This window comes from Dendropsophus ebraccatus, chromosome 5 (assembly GCF_027789765.1).
Source record: "Dendropsophus ebraccatus isolate aDenEbr1 chromosome 5, aDenEbr1.pat, whole genome shotgun sequence".
NCBI lineage: Eukaryota > Metazoa > Chordata > Amphibia > Anura > Hylidae > Dendropsophus > Dendropsophus ebraccatus.
This window is the reverse complement of record NC_091458.1, coordinates 28259910-28287066: the sequence shown is the minus strand read 5'-3', so window position 1 is coordinate 28287066 and position 27157 is coordinate 28259910. Positions and strand designations below refer to the sequence as shown.

Genomic DNA, 27157 nt, shown 5'->3' with positions numbered 1-27157 from the left:
ATCCCATACAAGTAATGAGCGGGGGTCCCAGTGAAATAACAGTTAAAACCTGTCCCATGAATAGGTGGTCAATGTCGGCGGTGGGAAAACTCTTAATACACTGACTGCTCTGTAATACACCATTACTTATAGTAACAAAATCAACTTACCTGACTTGGTATGACTTCTAGGCTCGCTTCTTCAAAGGCCTGCTGTAAAGCCGCGCTCAGCTCTATATACTCCACGTCTTTAAAGTCAATTCCAGGGAAAACGTCCTTGATCAGAGCGTCGCACCGGGAGCAGTCGGCGAATGTCAGCTTTGACATTGTATTAAGCCTCAGAGCCTGAACCACGATATGGCTTTCACTGACTGGGAGATAAACAGACTTGTCAGATATATGGAATACATGAGATGAGACTTAGAAATGTATACAAGGACAGATGTTACCTGGGTGTATACAATGCACAGGACGGCCATATTACTTAGGGCCTATCAATATCTGCTCACATATTGTGAAATGTAATCTCCTCCTCCTGGCCATATTGCCTGCATCTACAAGAGTCATAATAACATGCAGTACTATGGAGGATTCATCTAAGACACCCTTCATGTCTTTGAGTTATTCTCTATTACTGTAATAGCTGTGCTGAAACTATATAGTCACAGTTAGGAGTCCAGACCATTCATGAGAAAACCCAATGGCACTCGTCTGGCCCCCAACAGGTAATGAGGGTCTAAAGAGACATTTAAAGTAAGGGTCCTATTAGACAAAGGGATTTTTCGTTTTCACCAATTAACGATAAACGATTGCAAACGAGGACTTTTAGGAAGGACCTGAAATCAGCGTGCATTTACACAGAAAGATTATCTGACAGATTATTTGCCAAAGATTTGAAGCCAAAGCCAGGAACAGACTATAAACAGAGATCAGGTCATAAAGGAAAGCCTGAGATTTCTCCCCTTTTCAAATCCATTCCTGGCTTTGGCTTCAAATCTTTGGCAGATAATCTTTCTGTGTAAATGGGCCCTAATTCACTATAATACACAGAACGAGAGCTGTTTGTTATGATCATAATTACAAACGAATGCACAATGTGTACATACATCAAAAGAGTTGCAAAAAATTGGCGAATGATTAACAACGATTTTATGGTTAGGTCAAAAGATTCGATCAACAAATTTTCGTTATGTAATAGGGCCATCAGACATCTGTTTAAAGTATATGTCAGGAACCTTTCTTCGCAACTTTGTTCATCATTTGAAGTGGACGTGTCGCCCCTCCAGACCTGTTTGAGTAATTCCTAGAGTTTCTATATTCAATTCTGGAACAGCCTTAAAGCTCTGTAATGTGCTGCTCATCTATTCTTACTAAAAATGTATAACTAAATAGTCAACTAGGTGTTACCAGTGAGGGGCGTGTCTGACACCATCCAATCAGAGATGACAGTGCCAGACAGTGTAGGGACATGCCCCCAACTAGTAACAACCAAATGGATATTTAGTTCTACATTTTGTTAAATTATTAAGTATTAACTAATATGAGGCAGTCAGGAGAGGCTACAGGTCCAGTGTGAAAAGTAAGAAAGTATTCAGTATAAATCTTACTATTCAGTTTTGCTCCATTTTTCTTCGATGGCTGAAGAAGATTCCCACAACCTCTCAGAACAGTCTTCAGGGCTCTTAATCCCCAGTCATAATGTTGCTGGGGTGTCAATAATTCCCTGGAATGTAAAAAAAAAAAAAAAAAATCAGTACATTAAAAACTATGCAAGATTTATATATATTATCAGGATTTTTAGAGGTGTCTCTAAAGGGGCTGCCCAGGGTTAGCAAAAGGGCTTTCAATCTAGTCATTCAGATGCACCTTGTATTGCAACACAGTCCCATTATGTTGATTAAAGATGAACATCAAGTCCAGTCCCTTATATCTAATCGTAGGCAACACCTTTGTCTTCTCCTCTTAAAGAGCTACTGCATGCTATCCCTGCTCTGCCGACAAGGTTGTTAGCACAATGCAGCGGGTTTGGAATGCAGACCTGGGAGAGCACATAATCAGGGTAAGAAAACAGAGACATCAGGGCAGACCACAATGCCAGCGTTAGATCGGGTATAGTGGGTATACTGTGGTTATGCCACCATCCTAGCAGACTGCAGTGTTTTTTGTTTTTGTTTTTCAGAATATCTCTTTAAATTGTTTATTATTGCAAAGGTGTTCACTAGTTTCATGGTTATAATTGTTTCTTCATTTCTTTATATTTATATTTTTTTTTTAAAAAAAAGAAAACCATTAGGGAAGGTTTTTTTTAGGAATCTTCATCCATTTACCTGCAAGAATTGCTACAAGTCAATAAAAATATCAGCGTATAACCGGTGACTTTACAAGATGTTCTGGCTGCCATTTCTTCTTGTCACTTGAAAACAACTAGGTAACCCCTAAACAAATTTATAGAAATGGAGGAAAATGGGCTTATAGGTGATGATGATTATTTTTATTACTATTATTTCTGGTGGAAATTTAAAAGGAGAAGTTCGGCCAAAAGTAATTTTTAATATGTTATTACTTATGGAAAGTTAGACAAATTCCTAATGGGAAATGCACATATACTCCTATTTGCCTTAATTAAGTGGATCAGGAAGGGTTCAAATTCTCTAAACAAACGTGACTTCACGAATCAGTTGTAATTTCAATGTAGTATCCAGCAGGGGGGCACTATATATAGTAGTCTATGGGACTATATTGTGCCCATAGAAGTGTATGTAAAGTAGGTAATGTATGTACACTTTGCTTTATTGATTGAATACATTTATGGAACACTTTGGGGAGCAAGTGTCCTTGCTTCCCAAAGTATTCCATAAATGTATTCAATCAATACATTTGGAGGTCACCGAGCATGGAGGGAGAGAGGTGCCTATGCATCTAACTACCTCCCTACTCCCTTCCTGCTCGGTGCTGTGGGACACATATACACTGTACTACTCGTCCCATTATCTGCTCATAGTATGAGCAGATGATGGGGGAGTAGTACCAGGGCCATCCCCATCCCCAAACCGCACCAAGGACACTTGCTCCCCAAAGTATTTTATTAATGTGTTCAATCAATAAAGCAAAGTGTACATACATTACCTACTTTACATACACTTCTATGGGCACAATACAGTGCCATAGACTTCTACATATAGTGCTCTCCCTACTGGACACTCCATTGGAATTACAACTGATTTGTGACGTCACGTTGACGTGACGCCTGATCTACTAAATTAAAGGGGTTATCCAGCGCTACAAAAACATGGCCACTTTTCCCCCTACTGTTCAGATGCAGTTTGCAATTAAGCTCCATTCACTTTAATGGAACTGAGTTTTAAAACCCCACCCAAACTGGAGACAACAGTAGGGGCAAAGTGGCCATGTTTTTGTAGCGCTGGATAACCCATTTAAAGGGAAATAGCAGTATATGTGCATTTCCTATAATTAATGTACATTAGGAATTTGTCTAACTTTCCATAAGTTATAACATATTAAAAAATACTTTTGGCCGAATTTCTCCTTTAAGGACAACCCCTTTCCCATATGCTTTGTCATGGAGGATAGTCAAATACTGTGTAATCCAGCATCCCGCTCTCGGCCTCTCCCATCCCGCCACTGTGTCTTCAGGCTGCCTCGCCTCCTACGGTTGTCAATCATTCTCAAAGAGGTGGCGGCCTGAAGATACAGCAGCAGCTGGACGGGAGAGTGGGATGCCGGATCACACAGCAGCAAAGGCTAAAGGAGTGTTTCTAGCAACCCTCCTGGCCAATATTCGGCTTGTGTTAAAGGTACATAACACACAACTGATAAATGCACACAGTGCATATACAGTGTATAAAGGAGAGCGTCCATGATTAAGTCACAGTGAGTTCTAAGCCTTGGACAGCTTTTATCCATCTAGGATATCTTTTTATAGTTCAAAGATTTTATTGAGTTTTCACATAATATAACAATGGTATAGAAGAGAAGTATCAGTAGCAGTATAAATTCACGAATATACATTTCTAATAAAACATGGCCGACAACAATAACTAAATCTTACTCCACTTATACATAGAATGTAGATAGATGATATATGGTGCTATTTATCACAAGAATATAGAGTACAAATACAAAGCAAAGCTTACATCTAGGATATCTTTTTATTGTATGGCCACATACCTAGCTAAGTTAAAGATTGCCACTAGCTTCCGACCCAATGTCTTTGCCTCCTTAAAACCTTCAGAGTAAAGAATAACCTCGGCGATGAGCTCATTGTCAGGCCGGGACATGGCTACTGGACGGAACAGCTGCTTTAGGTTATCGGGCAGCTTCTGTCGCCCACCATAGCCCTTGCCGGCAGGATTCATGGTTATGAAGATGCCGGAATTGGGGTCCAACTCCACCTAAAAACAAAAGAAAGCAGTGTGAATTTCTATAAAACCACTGAAAAAAATAAAAAAGGTCTAAAACAAGACTGAATTCCTGCTTCACCTCTTTCCCAAGTAGCTCGCAGGTAGCTCTGTGGTTCTTTAGTGAATCCTGGATGGTTTGGATCTGCATGGACACAGCTGACAACACGGCCTCTTCAAGTCTATTAAATTCATCAAAACAACCCCAAGCTCCACACTTCACCAAGCCAACAAAAATTCTCCCCATAGATTTCACATCGATACCCTGTGGGAACAAGTACAGTACAGCTTTAGAACACATACAGTACACTGCAATGTCGGTATTGATCTGCGTGCTATGGCAACTGAAATGTATTTATGTACGTATGTATATATGTGGCTGTGGCCAGCATCCACTTATATGTATAGGGATCATTTACACAGCCTTCCCTCCAAAACCCTGGATAAGGTGCCTTAAGGTCATCCACTCCATTCACTAGGGGGACATCTGACAACAATTCTGGATCACCTATTGTTTTAGCCCTTTGATGTGCCATCCCTCTGTAATTATTACAATAAATGTACGACTCATAGCCAACTGGGTGTGGCCTTACAGAGTCTGTCCCCTTCAGCTCTGATTGGATAGTATCAGACAGTGTAGGGACACGCCCCCAGTTGGTAACACCCAGTTGGTTATTGGTCATACATTTCTAGTAAGATTAACAGAGAAACGACAAATCACAGAGCTATTAGAATAGATGTTCCAGAATTTCATGGGCACTGCTTGTATTTGCTAGACTGGACAAGCTATATTTAATGGTTCATTTTTGGTGAGAATAATTTAAAAAAATATTTTACAGTAGTAAATAATCAGTAGTGTTGAGCAGACTTCCTGAACTATTTAGATTCGGCAATGTTATCTGAACCCGAATGCTCTGCATTTGACTCCCAGTGCCTGGGGAAGTTGGATGCCGCCCTTGGGAGGCCTTTAAAATATTGATACATCCATAGAATGTATCCAAGATTTCCTGGCAGCCCCAAGGCGGCATCCTACTTTCCCAGACACTGGGAGTAAAATGCAGAGCATTCAGATTCGGAGAGTATTGCTAAACCCGAACAGTTCGGCAAGTCCACTTAACACTACTCATCAGCCCTCCATACATGTCTGTCCATATAAATACTCTACTCTTCAACTCTATTGTTCCTAATGTCAGACTGGCAGCTGGGTGTTACCATTACCTTTGTCAATAGATTAATTGTAATTAATTGTATGATATGCTCAGCAATGATTAGAAACAATCACACATTGTAGGAACACACCCAATAGACAAAGCATAGGTGTCAATAAAGTTATATAACTTCCAGAAGAACACACTTCTTATTTTGGTATCTGTAAGAATATATTAACCTGACAGATCAGAAAACAGATCACAAACTTTTAGTAAGAACAACAGAGGAAAGACAGAGATATAAGAATAGATGAACCAGAAATGTTTTTTCATGGGGAACACAAGGATTTACTAAAACAGACAGGACAGGAGCGGTGACGTGTTCCTTTTTATAGTGTGTGCATTAGCAATAAGAGTACAATAGTAATAATAATATCTATAGCATTACAATGTTCCATGAATTACCTAAGTATAACCATCATCTTTTTTGGAATAAAATTTTGCAACAAACATTCTCACCTCATCACAGTTGAAAACCAACACTTGTCGCCCAAGAAGTCCACCCAATGCCTTCACAGACTCTGTTTTACCAGTTCCAGCTGGACCATATGGATTTCCCCCCAAGCCCATCTTTATGGCCTGCGTCAGAGTGAGGTAACACTTGTCTGTAAGCGGGGTGTAAACCAACTTGGGAGCGTTGCCCTAAAAGCAGAAAAGATACATAAGCCAACAATTGTATAAAGATGGAGAACCCCTTTAATCATCCCCTGTACAAACAACTCACAACATCGCAGGGTTGTGCCACATTGAACAATATTTTAAAAGCAGCAAAGAACAACATGTTGGATCTGGTGTTCATCAATTCCACTTTCTACACAAAAAACATTTAGTAAGTGTATTAAATGGTAACTATCATTTTGAGACCAGGCAGGATACACTAGAAAAATCCTGCAGGAGGGTGATCGTCTTATGAGGCGAGCGGGGTATGGAACTCTCGGAAGTACAGCTGACTGCCTTGTAATACACCTACAATGCAGTTAATGGCGCTTTCAGGATTTCTGTCCTTTGCCCACAACAGAGGAGGCCCGGATTTCTTCAGCGTATCTTGCCCTGAAGTGATAGGTACACTAAGCTTGGTGAGATTCTGCCCCGTCCACTTGGCCTGCTGCAATGAGCCTGATCTGCACATTTTTTATGAACTTATACCTGTTAACACACTGATAAATCTGCCCCAGGGGGTTTAGTATACAGGGGTTCAATAGAAGCACCTCACTAACCCATCAGAGTTTGTAAAATATAGGTCTTACCACTGACCTTGCATTTTATATTATATAAAATAAATATAAGCATGCGGCTGGTTAAATGCAATCATACCAGGATTCTAACAGGGTTTCTAATGATATCTATGACAGGTTTGTATTGTCAGGCTACTAATGTTTCTAATTGGTTTTTAAAGTCTACAAAAATGTGTTCATTCCTGGGCCGGAGTATATTCTGATCTCGGAAGAATGTAAAAACATTGAGATGCATTGCATCCCCACAGCGCACACAGTAATTAATGGAAATACCTGATACTCATAAGTGTATTCTATCTCAGCATCAACCATCTGCACATAACACTTCTTATCTGGCTTCATGTAGAATCGCAGCTGCTTCTTCCATGCCCAGTCATCAACACTATGGATCTGAGCCTGGATCAGCTGCTTCACCACATCGATGTTATGAATGACATCCAGGATCAGCGCTTTTAGCTTCAGTTCCAATATTCCAGCATCATCTATGGTGAAAGAAATGCAGAAGACGCTTTACATCAGATTCCGATCTTTTCTTTCATATTTGTTTCCCCCCCCCCCTTCATATCTGGCGCAGAAGCTCTAAACTTTGTAAGCGCCCATTATATTTCACACATACATCAGCATATCAGCAGAATAATATGTCAACATATACCACAGCATACTCACGTTGGCCCATTGAGTTAGGGGAACCACTAGTGTACACTAGAGATGAGTGTAACTTGAGTCAGACTGTTTGGCATTCAATAACCGGTGGCTGAAGAAGTTGGATGCAGCCTTAAAACTGCCTGTAAACCTGTCTTCCCAGACTCTCTAGGGCTGCATCCAACTTCTTCTGCCTTTGAGAAACTATATAGTATGTTTTACCAATATCTGCAATTGCGCCACACTCTCCAGACACAACATGCATCCTCACCGTTACATATTGGGACACGCACTTTATTAGTAGAGGTGGGCAATAGAGGTACACTAAAAGGTACTATATCTATGGAGCGAGGTGCTTTCTCTTACACCTATACTTTCTCTGTGTGATGCACAATGCAAGCCCCAGCTGTTCCTAATGCATTGTGTACCTGCTGTGAGAGTGCCACAGTATACATCGGCATCCCTTTTGGTTGACATGCAGGCATATACCCAATCCGAATATGATGTAAACAGGTGCCTAAAATTTATTTGTTAAATATTGAAGATAATGTAGATATTATATGTCATTAACCCTTTAGTGATTTTGCTTTGCTACGATGCATACAAACCAGGCCCCTTACCTGCACCAGATGTATCATCGATTCCAGTGTATTGCTCAAGTTTAGCAGTCAGCTCTATCTCCACCTCATGGAGATTATAACCACGAATGGCATTTTCAACATCTTCTGTGAACTGAATCTGTTCAGCAAGGCAGAGGATCTGAAACACAATGAAAAGGTGTAAATACAATATAAAGAGCATTACTCTGAATGCAGACGATCCAGTTTATCCCACGAGTCTATAGCGGAAGGTAAAACGCCATGCTTGATATTATACTGCTCTTAGAGAGCACTGTATAATAGTTGCCTGAAAAAATGCAGCCAGAGTTTTGCACCAATCCAATGTTCCTATCTGGGTGCATTATTTTTATGTCCAATAAAACACAAAGTGGAAGACACTTAGCACTGTCTCTCGGTGTTGTGGTTGCTGAGGGGTTAAATCCTATATGCATATGTGAGCTACTATGTACTGCTCAGTGGTGTTATACTGTAGGTACAGTTCATGTATAAAGCCGGAGAAGCAAAGAATTAAGCAGTGGCCGCTCACTATCAAGTGCAGGTTTATTCTCAGAAACGCTGCGTTACCGATATATATTTGGCAGTTTACATTGCAGCTGTTTTGTGCCTGCGCACCTCTTCCGACCTACATTGTACTATATTGTACTACATTGCACCTGCATGGAAAAAGCGTGCAGGTGCGAAACTTCTGTAGCCTCTGTGGAACACACCTGCAATGTGAACTGCCAGCTATATGTACCAGCAACCTCGCATTACTCATAATAAACCTGCATTTGATGGCGAGATGAGTGTTTTTCCTTAAGTCCTTAAGGTCCTAACCTTAACCCATACATATATAATCTCTTAGCATGAAGCATACAGCTGTAGTCTGTTTGGTTGCAGAAATTAAATGCTCAGCAAAAAAATCTACCTGTGAAGGAAAGTGAAGAGGGTCTATAGTACCATGAGACTTCTTCCCAGCCGCCACACACTCTACTAGTAATGTCTGTAATGTGGACTTCATCTGGATGGCCAAATTGCTTAACCAGACCTGCAGAAAATAAGCAGTGTTATGCACAGGCAGGCATTGGAGGCAATGATCTCTGGTGCATGGATTCTGTGCTTCTTACCTCAACATCGGTTGAAACAAGAACCTTTGTTTTCAAGGGAACAACCTCCCCTTCCAGTGATTTCATGGCAATGATATGCTTGAACTCTTTATCAAACTCAACACTGTTCACTCCTAAAATACATATAATTTATCAGCAAATGCCATAAAGGTAACTGGGCTCTGGCGTGGACCATTATCAATAAGCAAATGACTAATGGATATGTACTCGTAATGTGTAAGTGAATTTTACAGGTCCCCCAGGAATCGATGTAAACCCTTAATATAACTATTGCTCCCTAAGGATTCAGTCATATCTGCATTGGAGCCTCCATTGCTGCTTCCAGTGTTTATGACATTAAAAACTGTGTAGCACGCAGCTCTATTTTTCCTGTCAAAATGAAGGAAACCTTTGCATAACCCAATGGATGCCATTATTTCAATTAGGTACTTTGGCTAACACAGGTGTCTGTGTTGCCCAGCAAGAGCTACAACACAAATGTGAACAGCACCTTAGACAGATGAGAACCAAGTAACAGTAAAAGTTGAATTATTTTACCAGCAAAAAGTTTCTTAAGGTGCGACTGTATCACAGCTGGATTGGTTGCCTGTCCCAGTATCTCCAGTAAGTCATCGTCTCCAATGAAGTAAAAGCGAGGGAAGGCCGAACGCTTTTCCTGTGACAACAAAAAAAGGTGTTATTCAAGACACCTTATTAAATGTACACAGGTAAGACTGTAACGCCGCATCGTACCTCCAGAAACTCGTTCAGAGACTTCTGGCATCTCTGAAGTTGATCGAGGATGGTGATCAACGAGTTTCTTATCCCGACCCGTGATGTCAGCATTGTCACTCTGTTGTCCCGTTTAATGTCGGACATTATCGATCTGTAAAGAAATATAATGAGAAAAAAAGTAAAATAAGAAGCTAAAAGTATAAGATATGGATACGTAGCTACTCATTATTATGAAGATGATTTAACAGTAATTGACAACTTTCTTTTCCAGCATCACATTATAAGATTACATTTTAAACAAAGCCCACATGAAATGGCCAATGGTCTCGTGTCTCATTTGCCCAAAACAACCAATCACAGTTCAGCTTTCATATTTTAATGAGCTCTGTTAAAACTAAAAATGAGCTGCTGCGATTGGCTGCTACAGGCAATTCAGTCCAGTATTGGTCTCACATTGATTATTCTGGGTCACTGATCAGCCCGGGGTCCAGGTGCTCAGACCCCCCCACCTATCACTAGGAACAGTGGGGGAAGTGAGACCGATTGCATAGCAAGCATAACAATATTAAAAGCATTAGGCAACGTTCTAGAAATTTGCAAAATGATGAATACAAACCAAAGAAAATAAAATAATAATAATAATAATAATAATAATCTACTTACCGGAAATCTTCATCCACTCTATTGAAACGAGCTTCCTCCCTAGGAAGGGCACCGCGACCAAAGATGGGCTCCAAATAAACCCATTTTCTCTGTATCTGGTTTAGGTTCTGCAGGTACTCATCCAGTTCGGCGAGCTTTCTCTCCCAGATAGACACCTTATCCTCAAACCCTTTGTAATAGGGAGAGTCTTTCAGAGACTGGAGGAGACACCGGTTATCTCCAACCTTATTGACAATGTCCTTCCAGTCTTTTATCAGCTTTATTGTCCGCTTTTGGCTATCCTCATAGTCTGTCAACGTAAACACGGCACCGGCCCCCCATATGTCCAGTTCTCTGAGAGCTTCTCGGATTGTTATTTCCCCTTGGGCGCGGCTGTTCAAATCCTAAAAAAAAATTAGAAAAAATGCAAAAGTAAAATACACACTTAAGCTGAGCACACACTGCATTATTAGAGACTGCCACTGGTATACGGCCGCATCATGTCACAAAAGAGATGCTGACTAATACCATCATGTAGTGCAGTAGGCCCATTCCGTTTCATTTACACACACTGGTTTGTGATAGATGTGAGAGATGATCTTAAAATATGGGTTGCAGTAGCAGCCTACACCACTAGATATCACTCTATCAATAAGAAACTACCCAAGATAAAGTTATATACATTAGAAAAAGACAATGGGCTTAGTTCATAAAAATACAAAGAATTTTTATTATATATAATAGGTACCAATACATAAACAAGCTTTTACAGTATTAAATGAAGTTAAAAAGTATGACCACAGTAAAAACACATATAAAACAGGTGTCAGCAGTAAGGTATTTTACCCATAACAATTTTTCCATATGGGAATATATCTATAAGGTGCACAGAATCTCGTACTGCCCTAGTACTGCCTCAGTTTCATTCAACATATAGGCAGCCAAAATCAAATTGCCATTATAACATTTAGAGCTTATTGCACCTACCCATGTTGTCCGACACCACACAAGCCGTTCCTACGTACGTTTCGCTATTGCACGCTTCCTCGTGCTTCCGTTTCATGACATAACTTTTTTTTCATGAAAAAATTCACTGCATTTTTATTCCAATCAACCCAAGACACATAAAAGAAAACTAAATTCTCAGTGATCTAGGAAGCAAGAGGAAAACTTACTTTTAGTTCTGAAGCTTTAGCTATGATGACATCAGCAACTTTCAGCAGATCTCCAAAGAGCAACTTTTCTAATGTCGTTCCCTTGGGAAGTCCAAGAAGCCTGAAGAGGTCCAGCCAGTGATCTTGAGAGAGATGCTCACCCCGTACATACTTAAGGACAGGTACAACCATCTAGAATAAATACACAGGCCTATAAATATCATATTCATCACAAAAACATTTTTCATGGCTTGCAATAGAAAAGAGTAGGCAGCGGCAAACCTGATGTATATTTTATTCAATGCTGGTAAAGCTTCATTTACATCAGTATGTTAGGAACCTCAGCGCTGAAGAGATTTTAGATAGATAGATAGATAGGAGATAGATAGGAGATAGATAGATAGATAGATAGATAGATAGATGATTGTAGCTGGTCCAACCACTGGGACCCCTGCAAATATTGACAATGTGACTCCCAGTGTTCCCATCTAAAATGAGCAGCAGTGCACTACATCTATACAGATAGGATTTTACAGATCAATTACTGCTGAGGGAAGGGAGAGGGCAGATAGAGACTAGAATAGACTCAGGTACTGTTGATCCATCCAGTGGATGCACTCACAATTAATTTACATGGATTTTTACAGAACACTAGAATTGATGGTATGTGGGGGAAGTAGGGTACTGATGTGCCGAGTTTGCAAGGTAATATGTAAACAAATAAAGGTAACAAAGAAGGGGTTATACTAAGCACTGAACTGTTGTTGTTGCTGCAGGTGATAATGATGATGGCAAGCCTGCATACTAAAATGAACGGGGGAGGAAGATTACATTCAGGAGGCAGCACTGTATACACAGAGTAGTACAAACATCAGTATTTACATGACAGCTTCTCAGAACAATATGGCTTGTCATATATGAAAACGAAGCATTGATTTACCTTTCAAACATAGTGTGGACCCTCTGAAAGAGAAGGAGCATAGGCTTACAGATATCAGATGCTCAGAACATTATGACAGCAGGGCTATTGTAGGTTGTAGATCAGAAGAGAGGTTTTTCTTCCACTACTCAAACCAAAAATTGTAAACGATTAAAAGCAGTCGTTTATTTTATCTAGGTTAAAAAAAGTTTTACTCCCCATGGGAGAATCACACCTACACGTTTCGTGCTTAATCATGGTATCGGTATTGTTTACAATCTTTGGTTGAAGTGCTGAAAGAAAAACCTCTCTTTTGACCTGTAATTGGACAACAGTGTCTAGCCCGCGCTTGGGAATCCGTGCACCCTCCCTCTCCAAACCTCAGGTCCATAGGAAAAGACAATCATATGAGGTGAGCAGTTCATATTCACTACTTTACATATATTGTAGGTTGTACCCTAGCCTGAAGAGAGGAATTTGAAAGTTGCTTTTAAAAGATGTGAAGATGGATGAAAACCAGATGTTTCAGGTAAGGAGTTCCAGAGTGTGGGGAAGCTCTTGGAGAAGATTGTGTGAGGGAGGGTATTGTGACATCAAGTCAGAGATGTATGGATTGCCTTGTATGTAGGTTATGGATGGCCTTGTATGTCATGCTTAGTAAATTAAACTGAATTTGTCAGGCAATGGGAAGCCATTAAGGGCATTGAGAGAGGCGAGAAGGAGGGAAGGAGTAAAGGGAGAGGTGGATTAGTCTAGCAGTTAGTTAAGGATGGATTAAAGGGGAGCAAAGAGGCCAGAGAGGGGGATGCTGCAGTAGCCCAGGTGGGAGATGATGAACATCTATCATCTGGAGGGCACAATAGATTAAAAAGGTATATTAATTAGGTTTGTCCACTAATTTTTTTTTAAACAGCTTTTGCTTATAAACCTCTACTTGTATGACAGTTTTACACACAAAATGTAAGGTTTCAAATTTAATTTCTAGTACAGAACACATTAAAGCCTTAGTGACGGGCTGCAGTAGGTTAGGAACATCATCCGCAGAGCTAAAAGAAGGTCCTCAGGGTACAGTGGCATTGGGGCAGAGCAGAGGGCCAGCGTTGGCGAGTATAAGTGAGTATAGTGAATTTTATTTCCTTCACAGCTATAGGAGGCTATAGTTTAGTAAATAAATCAGAGAACCTCTGTAAGGTTTATCCCCATCACCTTGTAGTCCATAATGTGAAGCATACATTTACAAATCATTAAACCATGTAAACTCATACCTTGTATCTGTCAATTTCAGTCTGAAGTTTCACCGACATTGTGGTATGTTCGTCCATTTTTCTCAGTCTGTCATGCCAGGATAGAAGAAACTCTTCAAAACTATAACATTTGCTCCTGTAATTGAGGGAATTTGGAAACAATATAGTTTAGAAATCAAAATAAACAGAATAAAGCTAGAAACAGAATATGGCTAGAATAATCCAGTATGTGGTACAGCTTAAAGGACAAGTGCCATGAAAAGCTTTTTCCCAGTAATTGAAGCACATTACAAAGTTATATAACTCTGTAATGTGCTTCAATCACCTATCTGCCTCCCTTCCCTGTCTTTTCACCCCTCCATCCCCCACCAGGAAGTGTCCTAACTCACACAGACCTAATGACTGCCGTCACCAGGCAGCTCCTTCTTGTGAGGATGAGTCATTAGCAGGAGGGCTGGTCCAGGTCCTGTTACAGCAGCCCCCCCCCCCACTTAGTGTAATAAAGACAACGATCAACCAAAGAGCCGATCATCGGCTGATGCCCATAGAGAATGACGGAGCATCGGACTCCCCATTCATTCTCTATGAGCGCCGGACTCTCCTGTCAGCGCGCGCCGCGTGACCCGACCTGATCCAAAAGCAGGACCAGGTGAGTATAGGGGGCTGTAACGGGGGGTCGGGAGCCTGTCACCCCGGCACGGGGGTGACAGGTCCTCTTTAATGTAAACAGTGATGCGCGGCTGGCGGCTGATGACAGCGTAAAGAAAAATAATAAACATTATACTTACCTATGCACGCTCCCCTGTGTCCTCCTGCCTGTACCAAGCCCACCGCAACCGCCACTGAAGCGGTCTCTCAAGTGAAAGACCACTCAGCCAATCACTGGCCGCAGTGCTGTCCCTGCACATAGCTTCAAAGGTGACTGCAGTAATCGGGGAACAGGCATGAGGGCACCGGGGAGCCTGGACAGGTAAGTATGTCCCTCACGCAACCTTCGATCCTCCAGTGACCTCCTTTTGCACTCTTCCCCTGTTCGTACCTCGCACAACCGCCTCCAAGACTTTGCCCAAGCTTCCCCCATACTCTGGAACTCACTACCCCGACACATCCGGCTCTCATCCACTATCAAGTCCTTCAAAAGTAACCTGAAAACCCATCTCTTCAAACTAGGCTACAACCTATAATAATTCTGCATCACACTTGACTGGCTGCACTTTACCTCTTGTTTCTCGCCCATTACCCTATAGATTGTAAGCCCTCGCGGGCAGGGTCCTCTTCCCCCATGTACCAGTCTGCCATTTGCCTTCATGTAATATGTTTTGATCATGTGTTGTTTCTGCTCGATACCCCTATCTATTGTATAGCGCTCTGGAATTAAGGGTGCTCTATAAATAAATAATAATAATATAATCTTAATTATTTTCTATGTAAAACCAAGGGCTGCACAGACATTGCTAACAAATATAAAGCCCTTGCTGCACAATAATAGGACTGTAAACAAGCACTGATCTATCAGATCGGCGCTCGCTTACTGTGTTAATTAAAGGTTTGACTGCAACCATATATCAATCCGGTTCTCATTCACGTTCATTAAAAGCTATTCAGGCAGTGTGATACAGCGGTCTTTGGTTCTGTAGGCAGTGCTGTGTTAATGATCTGCATAGATGATTAATACACAGATCTGTATAATATACAGGATTAGTTTTTGCATAGCTACTTTGTCTTAGACACATTAACGAGAAACATGAAGCAATGTGCACCTGAAGGAGATCCAGTCTTCCCTCGCCTTCTCATTAAATCCTTGATAAAACTCCTCATATAAAGACCAGGTTTTCGTGCAGCCCTCAATGTCAATGCGTATCTCATCGGCGAGGGTGAAATCTGGAGCCTCCAGGTCAAAATGTAGACAGTCCTCTCTGAAAAAAAACAAAAAAAAAACACAATATATTATTTTACCACAATGATTACTAACCAGAAGAGGGCATAAAACTGGGGCAGTCTGGAATAGTTACAGGTGGATTAGTGAGGGATCAGTAAGATAATGATACTTCCATAATCATTTTAGCAGCCTAAAAATACTGTATTAAAAAGAAAACGCCATTAAACCCATTTGTATTGACAGTATACAGTATCCAGATCAGTTTCTGCCTGCAATATAAGGTCTCATTGACACGTCCGTAGTGCAGCGCGCGACCCTGCACTGCACTACGAATGTGCATCAGAAGTGCTCCATGCTTCACAGAGCACTACATAGAAGATAGGGACCCATGCCGCAAATTTGGGTCCGCATAAGGACCTGTGTGTTTGGGGGTTCTTTTTGCGCCACAGATCATGGCAGTGTGATGGGCAGGGAAGAGACATTGCTTCCTCGCAGTGTAAATTCCAATTTTGTGGTAAATTTTGAGTGTAAAACCTGTACCTAAAATCCAATAGAAATTGCTTCAATCGATTGTATAGATTACTACTTACATCAGTTTTTTCTTTGTTGCCTCAAGCTCATCAAACTCCATTTTCTTTTCCTTTATGGACTGGGCACTGTTCTCTAATACGTCCTCTTTTCCAGTCTCAATGATATCGTCATTTGGTTTAAACTGGTCCCAACGGGCTTTGAACTTCTCCAGCTCTTGTAAATAAATGTTCACCCGGGTCTTCACATTTTCCTTCATTATTTCAATCTGAGAGAAAAAAAACAAAACAAAACACTCATTTTGAACGTAAATCTGTAAATTTTATTATTTTTGTATTTCCCTACTGGACACATTAGATGGCTCGAGTCGCTTAGTAAACAATTATGAACACAAATCTAAAATGGCAGAAATCAGGGCACCGCCTCCCACAACAGACATCGGACCCAGTGGTCGAGCCTTAATTATTAGTTATCACCGACGTACAAGGACCACTATAGGGCATATAAAATATAACTTTTAATGATTTATTAAAAAAAAAAAAAAAACACGGTCCACATACAACATAAAAAGACATAGACACCCTATCGTGTACTATATATACAGTGTACTTTCCTCATGGGCACCAATGGATGGGGGGAAACATATGGCCTAATGGCATACAACTAGGGATGCTGGTATAATGCAATGGGGAGTTGGTGAGGAGAAGGGGGGGGAGGGGTGATGGTGCTCCCTACTCTAGACCTAGATACCTACCCTCTTTCCCTGCCTTTTGGGGTGCCCACCTCCTTAACTGGGTGGCCCCAACCACGATGACAGTCCCTGTCCTATTACAGGTGCCCAGGAGAAAACAACAAACCAAGAGACAGAAGACAGAAAAGTGTGCAAAAAAGTGACAACTCAAACCACCTACAACACAATAAAATGCAGCAGTAGGATGTACAAATGTAACTATTAGGAGTACGTATTGGGTAAACCGCACTTGTTCCACGCTTAGTAAACAAGTGGCAATCTTGTATGTGGCTCTGTAATCATGTTGGACTTGGGGCCCGTTCACACTACAAATTCGTCACGGGAAGCCCTCCTGCTATGTCTTTGAATAGGAAGGATTGTGTGTGAGCCCTCCCATTCAAAGACATAGCAGGAGGGATTCGTCGCGGAGTCCGCAGACGGAGGTTCCCGGCGGAATCTCTCTGCCGAATCCGTAGTGTGAACGGGCCCTTAGTCAGCATTCACTAGACCAGTGGTGTAATCCTTTGCTTTAATCAGCCATTGGCCGCACATCCACTACTGCAAAGGGAAACGTGCGGCCAACAGCTAAGGATTCTTGAGCACGTCGGAACTGAGCGATCACCCGAGGAACAATCATTTACTCATTCATTGGCTGATCGCTTGGCTCATCCCGCAGGATGACAGCAGTCTGTTCTGACAGATGATCGGCTTGTGTAATGGGCATTACCGCTACACTTTCCTTATCACAGATTCAGGAAGAGATAAACATCACTATAAAGAGATTTTCCAGAAATATTTAGAAACTCAGCGCCAGGCTAGAACTATAGCTGTAGTACCAATCACAGTCATAAGCACACATGCGCCCCTTCCATACACAAAGAAATACACTGTCACGTACCTGCTCCTTCACCATTAGCTGATGACTCTCCATCATCAACTCAAATTTATCCCACTTTGCTCGGAGATTACCAATGGTATCTAAGCCGCCCCCTGCAACGGAGCGCAGCAATCTGTTCTTATCTTCAGCTTCCTTGAATAACGGCAGAATCTGTAAAATACACAATACATACAAAAAAATAAATGGCTTATAAAATAACTAAATAGGTAGAACAGCAACATTCACTGACCATAAAACCAATGGAGGGTCTTTATCCTTTACTTTTAGTTTCTTTTTTTTTTTTTCTTTTAAATGTCATACACAGAATTTCCAACATGCTAGGACATGGGTCTCCAAACTGCAGACCTCCAGCTGTAGCGAAACCACAACTCCCATTATGCCTGGACAGCTAAGCTTCGGATTTGGCTATCCAGTCATGATGGGAAATTTTTAGTTTTGCAACAGCCGAAGGGCCGCAGTATGGAGACCCATGCGCTAGGAAATGGCAGAGCCTGGTTCTTCCTTTTGTTATAGACTGGGGGGGGTCATACAGTGGAATAAAGCATTATATGACATCTAAGTTGTTGTTCAGGTAGTAGAAGACAGCAAAAGCATTCTGCTTCCCAGAACTAAGACTTTTTTTTACCTCCCACTGTTAGTGAACTGGGAAGGAGAGGTCTACAGAACAGATAGGTATCTAGGACATACAGTATACAGGGATAAGAATTTTCATACCAAAAAAAGTATAATTTTAAGAGGTATTGTGTATCTAAGACTTTTCTTAAAGACATCGGGGGAGATTTATCAAACGTGGTGTAAAGTGAAACTGGCTCAGTTACCCCTAGCAACCAATCAGATTCCACCTTTCATTTTCCATAGAGTCTGTGAGGAATAAAAGGTGGAATCTGATTGGTTGCTAGGGGCAAATGAGCCAGTTTCACTTTACACCATGTTTGATAAATCTCCCCCATCATCTTTATTCGTATTTTACAAAGCCCCACAATTTGGTGCAAAACTACATGAAGGCATCCTTGGATATAAAGTGCTGGATGGTATTTTCCAATGTGCCAGGTGTCTACCCTAAAAATATATGTGGGTATGGGATTGCAATATTTTTTATATTTTTTATTTTTTTTTGAGGCCAGTAAGATCATATGAAACCTCAGAGAATGGGAAAACTATCCCCAACTCCAATCATACATTACAAATGATTCACAGCTTAATAAGTATAAAGTGATCCGCACCTCTGGTTTTCTCAGTTTTAGTTCTCCATGTTTCATATTGGCTTCTCCAATCTCTTCCACGCTCTGAGGGCGGCTGGACAAGGTCTCCATCCCATCTGACACAAAGGTGTCTATCTCATGGAGGTGAGCTGAGGGGAGACGGACAAGGAAATGGATTTATTCACTAACCACAAACAAATGGGAACAATTCACTACTGTGTAAGAACAGTGCACCCAACAAATAGGAACACCTCGGCTATCACCCTCTGTCCACTGGTTAGCAATCTGTTTCAGCCATCTCTGAGTTACATCCATGGGCGGCCAATACTACCACCACTACAGTCTCCACAGCGTTTACAACTTGCACATGGATAGAACGGCGAGGTGAAGCCGGAGCCGCGGTCTTTTTTTTTTGAACGGCGGCTCGGTTCCAGTGATTCTAATGGAGCCGCATCATAGAGGGGCGAGGGGTTCCTCCCACGGGGGCGGGCCTGCCTCCAGTGATTCAGCCCGGGCCAGAGCCTGGGAATAGAATGGCAGCCTACGCTGGAACCAGGCAACGGTTCAAAAAAAGGACTGTGGCACTGGCTTCCCCGCGCCGGCGCCGTTCTATCCATATGCAAAACTTAAAGCGAATATACTGATGGTACATTCGCTTTAAACTTTTAGCAGCGAAATAACTGGATCGAATGTGTATTCTAAGCAGGAAAAGCTGGGAAGGATAAAGGAGTCCAGGAGAGCGGACTTTCCTCAGAAGCACATAGTGCGGTAAGGTTTGTTTTGCCTCCTTTAGGTTCCCTTACCTTGGATAGATTTCTTCAGTGATATCAGTAAAGCATCAAAGAGCTTCTGAATGAGATCATCAATAACCGCCTTAACCGGACTGCAGTTAATAGTCAAACAGTCGATCTTTATAACACTACATAACAATAAGAAGAATGCAGAAATATTAAATTATTATAATGTGCTCACACTTTTCTGTACTTTTCTTTGTATTTTAGAGTAGAAAGGAGGACATTTAAGGGTATATTTACATGAACGGGTTCGCAGCGAGATTCTCGCTGCGAGCCCGGCAGGTCCTGGCAGTTCCCATACACTACATACTTGCTGCGGTCTAAACGACCGCAGCGAGTATGTAATTATACCGCCCTTAACCCCTTCTGCTCCCCCGCTGTAAGCATACTTTACCTGTCCTAGCTGCACGGGTCCGGCGTCCTGCTCTCCCGTCCGGCCAATCAGTGGCTGCGGCTGGGAAACACACTAATTGGCCGGACGGGAGAGCAGGACGCCGGGCCCGTGCAGCGAGGACAGGTAATGTATTCTTACAGCGGGGGAGCCGGGCGGGAGCAGAAGGGGTTAAGGGCAGCAGAATTACATACTCGCTGCGGTCGTTTAGACCGCAGCAAGTATGTAGTGTGTGGGAACTGCCAGGACCTGCCGGACTCGCAGCGAGAATCTCGCTGCGAGCCCGTTCGTGTGAATATACCCTAAAGGTAAACTATCAGCAGGTTAGAAGAATGTAACCTACTGATATGTCCTTATAGGGCAGGGGGAGCTGAGCATAAAAGAAAGTTTCTTACCCTCATCCTCGGTACTGTTTCAAAAGTATTAGGTTTTTAATCACTACGCAAATGTGTTGTTTTGATGTATTGGGGGTGGGGTTACTCCCCCCTCCTCCCCAGCGCACTGATCCACCCCTTCAAATAAATAACAGCAGAGGGAGCTAGCCTTATGGGCTATCCAGGTGCAGATTAGGGCACTGGGGGAGGCAGCCCCGCACCCAGTAAACCAAAACCATATATTTAGAAAATGATTAAACTCCTAATATTGTGGAAACAGCGCTGAGGACAAAGGTAAGAAACTTACCATTCGTCCTCAGTGCCCCATGCACTGTAGGGACACATCAGCAGGATAGATAGTTCTAACCTGCTGGTAGTTTCTCTTTAACATCTTTTTTTTACAATTAATATGTTGGTCACAAATAGATACAAGATTTCCGAGCAGTCCCCAATTTAGCATCTGCATGAAGCTTCTATGACAGAGACTGTAGTCTTTACTCTCACTATGTAAAGTGATCACCTGCAGTACAAATAACCTGCCTGCAGAATTACAGGAGATCCTCTAACCTGTCAGAAAACTATAGACAATTTCCAATTACAAGCAACTGTGAACTGCAGCGATGGGCTATGATATATGCTGTAAGGCAGGGGTGGGGAACCTTTTCCATGTCGAGGGCCGGTCGGGCCTTAATAAAATCATTCGAGGGCCGCACTCAATGTTATACCGTGCGCGGCAGTTAGTAGCGGGGGTTTGCAGCACCCGAACAAGGCAAAGTATTGTTCCCCTAATGCCCCTGCTATTGTAGTTAACCCTCTGTGATGCCCCTTGTACCTGATTTGAATCCTTAGTGATGCCCCTGGTAGCCTAGTTAACCCCCCAGCCATGTCCCTGGTGGCCTAGTTAACCCCCCCAGTCATGTCCCTGGTAGCCTAGTTAACTCCTCAGTCATGTCCCTGGTAGCCTAGTTAACTCCTCAGTCATGTCCCTGGTGGCCTAGTTAACTCCTCAGTCATGTCCCTGGTGGCCTAGTTAACTCCTCAGTCATGTCCCTGGTAGCCTAGTTAACCCCTCAGTCATGTCCCTGGTAGCCTAGTTAACTCCTCAGTCATGTCCCTGGTGGCCTAGTTAACTCCTCAGTCATGTCCCTGGTAGCCTAGTTAACTCCTCAGTCATGTCCCTGGTAGCCTAGTTAACTCCTCAGTCATGTCCCTGGTGGCCTAGTTAACTCCTCAGTCATGTCCCTGGTAGCCTAGTTAACTCCTCAGTCATGTCCCTGGTGGCCTAGTTAACTCCTCAGTCATGTCCCTGGTGGCCTAGTTAACTCCTCAGTCATGTCCCTGGTGGCCTAGTTAACTCCTCAGTCATGTCCCTGGTAGCCTAGTTAACTCCTCAGTCATGTCCCTGGTGGCCTAGTTAACCCCCCCAGTCATGTCCCTGGTAGCCTAGTTAACCCCCCAGTCATGTCCCTGGTGGCCTAGTTAACCCCCCAGTCATGTCCCTGGTAGCCTAGTTAACCCCCCCCCCCCCCCCAGTCATGTCCCTTGTGGCCTAGTTAACCCCCCAGTCATGTCCCTGGTAGCCTAGTTAACCCCCCCCCCAGTCATGTCCCTGGTAGCCTAGTTAACCCCCCCCCCCCCCAGTCATGTCCCTGGTGGCCTAGTTAACCCCCAGTGTCTGCCCCAAATGAAAAAAATAAACATCCCACTCACCTTTCCTCCGCTCCCACGCTGTCCAGGTCCTCTTCTCCCTCCTCTCTTCTGTGCCGGTCTTCTCCTGCAGGCGGCGCGCGATGAAATGACGTCATCGCGCGCGGCCCGCAGGAGTCAGAAGACGTGCGCCGTCTGCGCCGCGCTGGTGAGGCAGGAGCCGGCATACAACACATCTTCCTGTGTCTGTGCCAGCTCCTGCCTCACCAGCGTGGCGCACGTCACAGGAGGGCAGGAGTCAGAAGATGTGCACCGCTCTGAGGGGAAGGAGCCGGCACTCACAGCATCCTCCTGGCAGCTGTCACAGACACAGGAGGATGCCGTGTGTGTCGGCTCCTTCTCCTCCAGAACGGCGCATGTCACAGGGGAGCCGCGGGCCACATCCGGAGGTGTCAGGGGCCGGATGCGGCCCGCGGGCCGCAGGTTCCCCACCCCTGCTGTAAGGCTTTGTTCACATTGGAGAAAATAAGATTTTGTCAGATATATACATATATTTCTGATAAACAGAATAGTATAATCTGGTACTTATCAGCTGCTGTATGTCCTGCAGGAAGTGGTGTATTTTTTCCATCCTGACACAGTGCTCTCTGCTGCCACCTCTGTCCAATTCCTGACATGGACAGAGGTGTCAGCAGAGAGCACTGTGTAAGACTGAAAAAATTGCCACCACTTCTTTCACGAAATTCAGCAGCTGATTAGAACTGGAAGATTTGAGATTTTGAGTTGCGAATTTGGTATGACCAGTTTTAGAAACTTTAGAGGGATCTCCTCTTTAGTTATATATAACCAATTTTTTTTAGTAAATATTTGTTCCATAATAAAAGTGAGTCAGTTATTCTGGCCTTCTTATAGGCCTTTGTTATATAAATTGTCAAAACTCAATAAAAATTTTAATAAAAAATAAAAATAAAAAAAATATTTCAATATACATTTAAAGTGTTCAGAAAGGCCCTAACATGCCCAATTGCAGTCACACAGAGCCACAATAACAATGAAAACAATGATTGGTATGGTGGGGGAATCAGATCCATAAGGAGACTGATATTAGACATAAGCTGGGTTTTTAGATTTAGCCTTATAAATCAAAGTTACGTTTTACATATAGCAGAGGTGAACAGGAAACAGGGTAGTTTTCCATATGGCATTTTGCGAGTAAGATACAGAATTACAACTCTGCCCTTTAATATAAACCGGACTTATCTGGAATACCACACATAACCTGTAGACAGGTGTAGCACTATTGTGGAATAAAGGGGGCCACGTTTTTCTTATCTTGTACGACATCCTCGACTACTGTACTGTATCGTTATTTGCAGGTAATCTGCAGGAAAATACCTTGGGAGACGCTCCACTTCTTTACCACGGACCTTCAGTGCCTTAAAATTTTTCTCCCAGTCGTGTACATCGTGTAAGTGTTTCTCAATCAGGGCATCCACGTCAACCTGACCAAGCACTACCCACTCCTGGAAAAGTAATAAGAAAGAGCTGATCCAAAAAATACACAGCTACATGTGAGGTGGAAGTAAAAGAGAAATGGAAGACTCAAGCTAACAAAACACTAAAGGGACACAAAGTCTTAACCATTGCTAAATTTTGCATAAAAATGGTGTGAAATATAAATTGCCAGCAACCCGGTTAAAACGGCTGATCCGTGGACTGTGTTATTTTACAGCCTTAAATAACAGATAAAGCCCATTGAAATGCAGAGTGCACCTTAAATCGATCCATGACAGCAGATAACCTTCTGAACAAATCCTCTGCTTTACTGAACACCGTGATGAAGCCATTTGCATTCCTCTCAGGCATCACAGAAAAGATTGGCTCTGCACCCGGCTCGCTCAGTCCCCTGAACTGGTGGGGAATAGAAATGAACCTCTTCATATCCCGGTAATACTTGGCCCGGATTTCTTCATAAGGGGGTTTGTACTGTAACCTTCCCTGTCTGGAAGAGATTACCATGGATAAATGGCATATGCTATTTATATTAGAAAGCCCCCTGTCCCAACACTGAAAATGGCTCTTACTTAAATGTTAGATCAATGCTGATTTCAGGGAGGTTTTCATTGAGAGCCTCCAGGCCCATCTGATACTGATGTTCCAGCGCCTTGTATAGCTGATGATCCCAGTGCTGGCGCCAAGCCTTTATGTCACTGGACCGGATTCCCTAAAATCAAATAAGAACCTCATGAATCAGGGCTAAACTTACACACACACAGACAAATTCTGCATCCAGTGGCACAACCACACAAAGGGGCAAACAGAAAGTCAGAGAATGGGAAATCCCCCAGATGTCCAAGCCTAACAAGTATACATACATGTAGCTAATAGAGATGAGCGAACCTTGGACACGTTCAGGTTAGTCCAAAGCCGAACATGTGGCCCTAGGGGGTTCTGGAAAACATGGGTACAGCCATAGGCCATAGGTTGTATCCATGATTTCCAGGCAGCCTTAAGGCTGCATTAAATTTCTTCAGCCACCAGTGATCAAATGCAGAGCATTAAGATGTGGACTAACCAGAGTGTGCTTAAGGTTCGCTCATCTCCAGTAGTTACATTTCTATAATTATTACCTGCCACTAATTTTCTTTACTGTTGATTGTTATTTCTTTTCACTTATGCTTCATTAAGGGTGCGTTCACACGTACAGGATCCGCAGCAAAAAATCTGCAGCTTTGATGCTGTGTTCAGTTATTTAGAGGAAATCTACTGCAGATCTGCTTCAGATCCACATTATCAAATCCGCTGCGATACGATACGTTTAAAGCTACCCTAAAGGTTGTTTTTTTTTTGGGGGGGGGGGGGGGGTAAAACTGTCTGATTTGCTATAGACAGGATAGCAGTTTTATCCATTTACTTTGTAGTTGCCAGATCTGGTTACTGCAGCTCAGCTGTCGTTCTCTTTGATTTGGCTAAAAAAAATAAAAAAAAAAACACTTAAAGGGGTTATCCAGTGCTACAAAAACATGGCCCCTTTCTTTCAGAGACAACACCCCTCTTGTCTCCAGTTCAGGTGTGGCTTGCAATTAAGCTCCCCATTCCCTTCAATAGAACTTAGCAGCAAAACCCCCCACCCAAGTTGGAAACAAGAGTGGTGGTGTCTCTGGAAGAAAGTGGCCATGTTTTTCTAGCGCTGAATAACCCCTTTAACCACTTTAAGGGTTCATTCACATGTACAGGATCTGCAGTGGATTTGATGTGGCAGATTTTATGCTACAGATCTCAATGAAACTAAATGGTGGAATATAGTACAAAATCTTCAACAGAATTGTTCGTGTGAACGGACCCTTAAGGCTGAGTTCCCACTGCGTGAGGCAATGTCCAGCTTGGTCCATTTAATGTAAGCACTAGGATAGGTTTTGGTACATGTGTTACATGCATTCAAATGCATCCACCCCCATTTACCCAATTAAGCATGTAATTTTGTTCCAAGGGTTAATGGATGGAACAGAACAGACGTCTGCACTATTCCACTCAGCTGTATTAATATAAAACCTATACCAAACTTTTTTTTTAACCATTTATTACCATAATGTCGTCTCACTAAAATAGATCACCATCCATCCCTTCGCAGTCTTTCCACTGTTTATGGGGAACTTTAAAGGGGTTATCCAGTGCTACAAAAACATGGCCACTTTTCCCCGTCTCTTGTCTCCAGATTGGGTTTGGTATCAAACTCCATTGAAGTAAATGGAGCTTAATTGCAAACCAAACCTGAACTGGAGACAAGAGAGGGGGAAAAGTGGCCATGTTTTTGTAGCGCTGGATAACCCCTTTAAAGAGGCTGTCCTGACAGCTGAAGCCTTCTGCTTCTCAGTGCTCACTTTCTGCAAACCCATAACTTTGAGGTAAGCCTTTCCAAACATGGAGGGGGCAGGTGTATATCCTGATCATGGCGTGTGGGCAAAACTGTAGCCAAATGTAATATCTGTGCACAATGTCACCAATGTCACTACAAATCTTACACATTTGCACATGTAAAGTGTTAATTTGGAGAATGTCAACAGACATGTTACTTTCCTCTCTGTGATGCCATGTGATGGCTAACTTACACCAATAGTCTGCACCAAACCAAATGGTTCGCAGTGTTCATATATATGACAATTTTAACATTTTCAAGGGGGAGTGGAAAAATTGTTACAATGCAATACATTAATGGTACACGTCATCTTTTTGGTGCCATCAGTTTACATCACACGTCTCCCATCTTCTCTATATACTTTCATGTTTAGACACATATAAATCATCTAGTTACCATGGATAGAAAACACTGCTGGGAGGAATACCTGATATTCAAGACTGGAAATCACACTGCGCATCTCCAATAGTCCATCTTTCCATCGTTGTTGTTGGCGAAGCAAATCAATGCCCATGAGAGCAACAACCTGCAAAAAGCATATAATTTCTATATACTATATTATATACTTATATCGTATATCTGAAGGAGTCACATTTAGACACAGGTATGAAAGGTGCTTTATCCACATTTTATTGCCTCCACCTAATTCAATTAAAAAAAAAGAAATAAGTAAAAAGACAAAAAAAAAAAAAAAAACACTGAGGGTAAATATAGTATTACATTGGGGCCATTCAGATGAACCCAAAATGGGGGGTCATGAGTACTGGACCCAATGAATCCCACTTTGGTGAAATATAGGGAACAATAATTTATTAATGATATTAGAATAAATGTTGGAAGCATTTTTCTTGGCAAAATTGTATAAATGTAATCTCCCATTCATAAGTTTCACCTAAAACTCTTCTACTGTCATGAAGA

General features: G+C 42.3%; 1 protein-coding gene across 3 annotated transcripts in view; it reads right to left on the bottom strand.

The window, feature by feature from the left end:
* The window catches only part of DYNC2H1 (dynein cytoplasmic 2 heavy chain 1), a 276780-nt gene that overhangs the window by 215900 nt on the left and 33723 nt on the right, over positions 1–27157 (bottom strand). For all 3 annotated transcript variants that reach the window (XM_069969745.1, XM_069969746.1, XM_069969747.1), the window contains exons 15-37: positions 26667–26765; positions 24408–24547; positions 24097–24325; positions 23719–23846; positions 19921–20036; positions 19139–19266; positions 17916–18065; positions 16350–16555; positions 15641–15796; positions 13902–14016; positions 11739–11909; positions 10585–10967; positions 9940–10072; positions 9745–9862; positions 9208–9320; positions 9009–9128; positions 8102–8240; positions 7113–7321; positions 6064–6246; positions 4479–4661; positions 4167–4390; positions 1586–1701; positions 150–349 (exon numbers count right to left, since the gene is read on the bottom strand). In XM_069969745.1, coding sequence (XP_069825846.1) covers positions 150–349; positions 1586–1701; positions 4167–4390; positions 4479–4661; positions 6064–6246; positions 7113–7321; positions 8102–8240; positions 9009–9128; positions 9208–9320; positions 9745–9862; positions 9940–10072; positions 10585–10967; positions 11739–11909; positions 13902–14016; positions 15641–15796; positions 16350–16555; positions 17916–18065; positions 19139–19266; positions 19921–20036; positions 23719–23846; positions 24097–24325; positions 24408–24547; positions 26667–26765 — 3759 coding nt within the window. The remainder of the gene's footprint in view (positions 1–149; positions 350–1585; positions 1702–4166; positions 4391–4478; positions 4662–6063; positions 6247–7112; positions 7322–8101; positions 8241–9008; positions 9129–9207; positions 9321–9744; positions 9863–9939; positions 10073–10584; positions 10968–11738; positions 11910–13901; positions 14017–15640; positions 15797–16349; positions 16556–17915; positions 18066–19138; positions 19267–19920; positions 20037–23718; positions 23847–24096; positions 24326–24407; positions 24548–26666; positions 26766–27157) is intronic.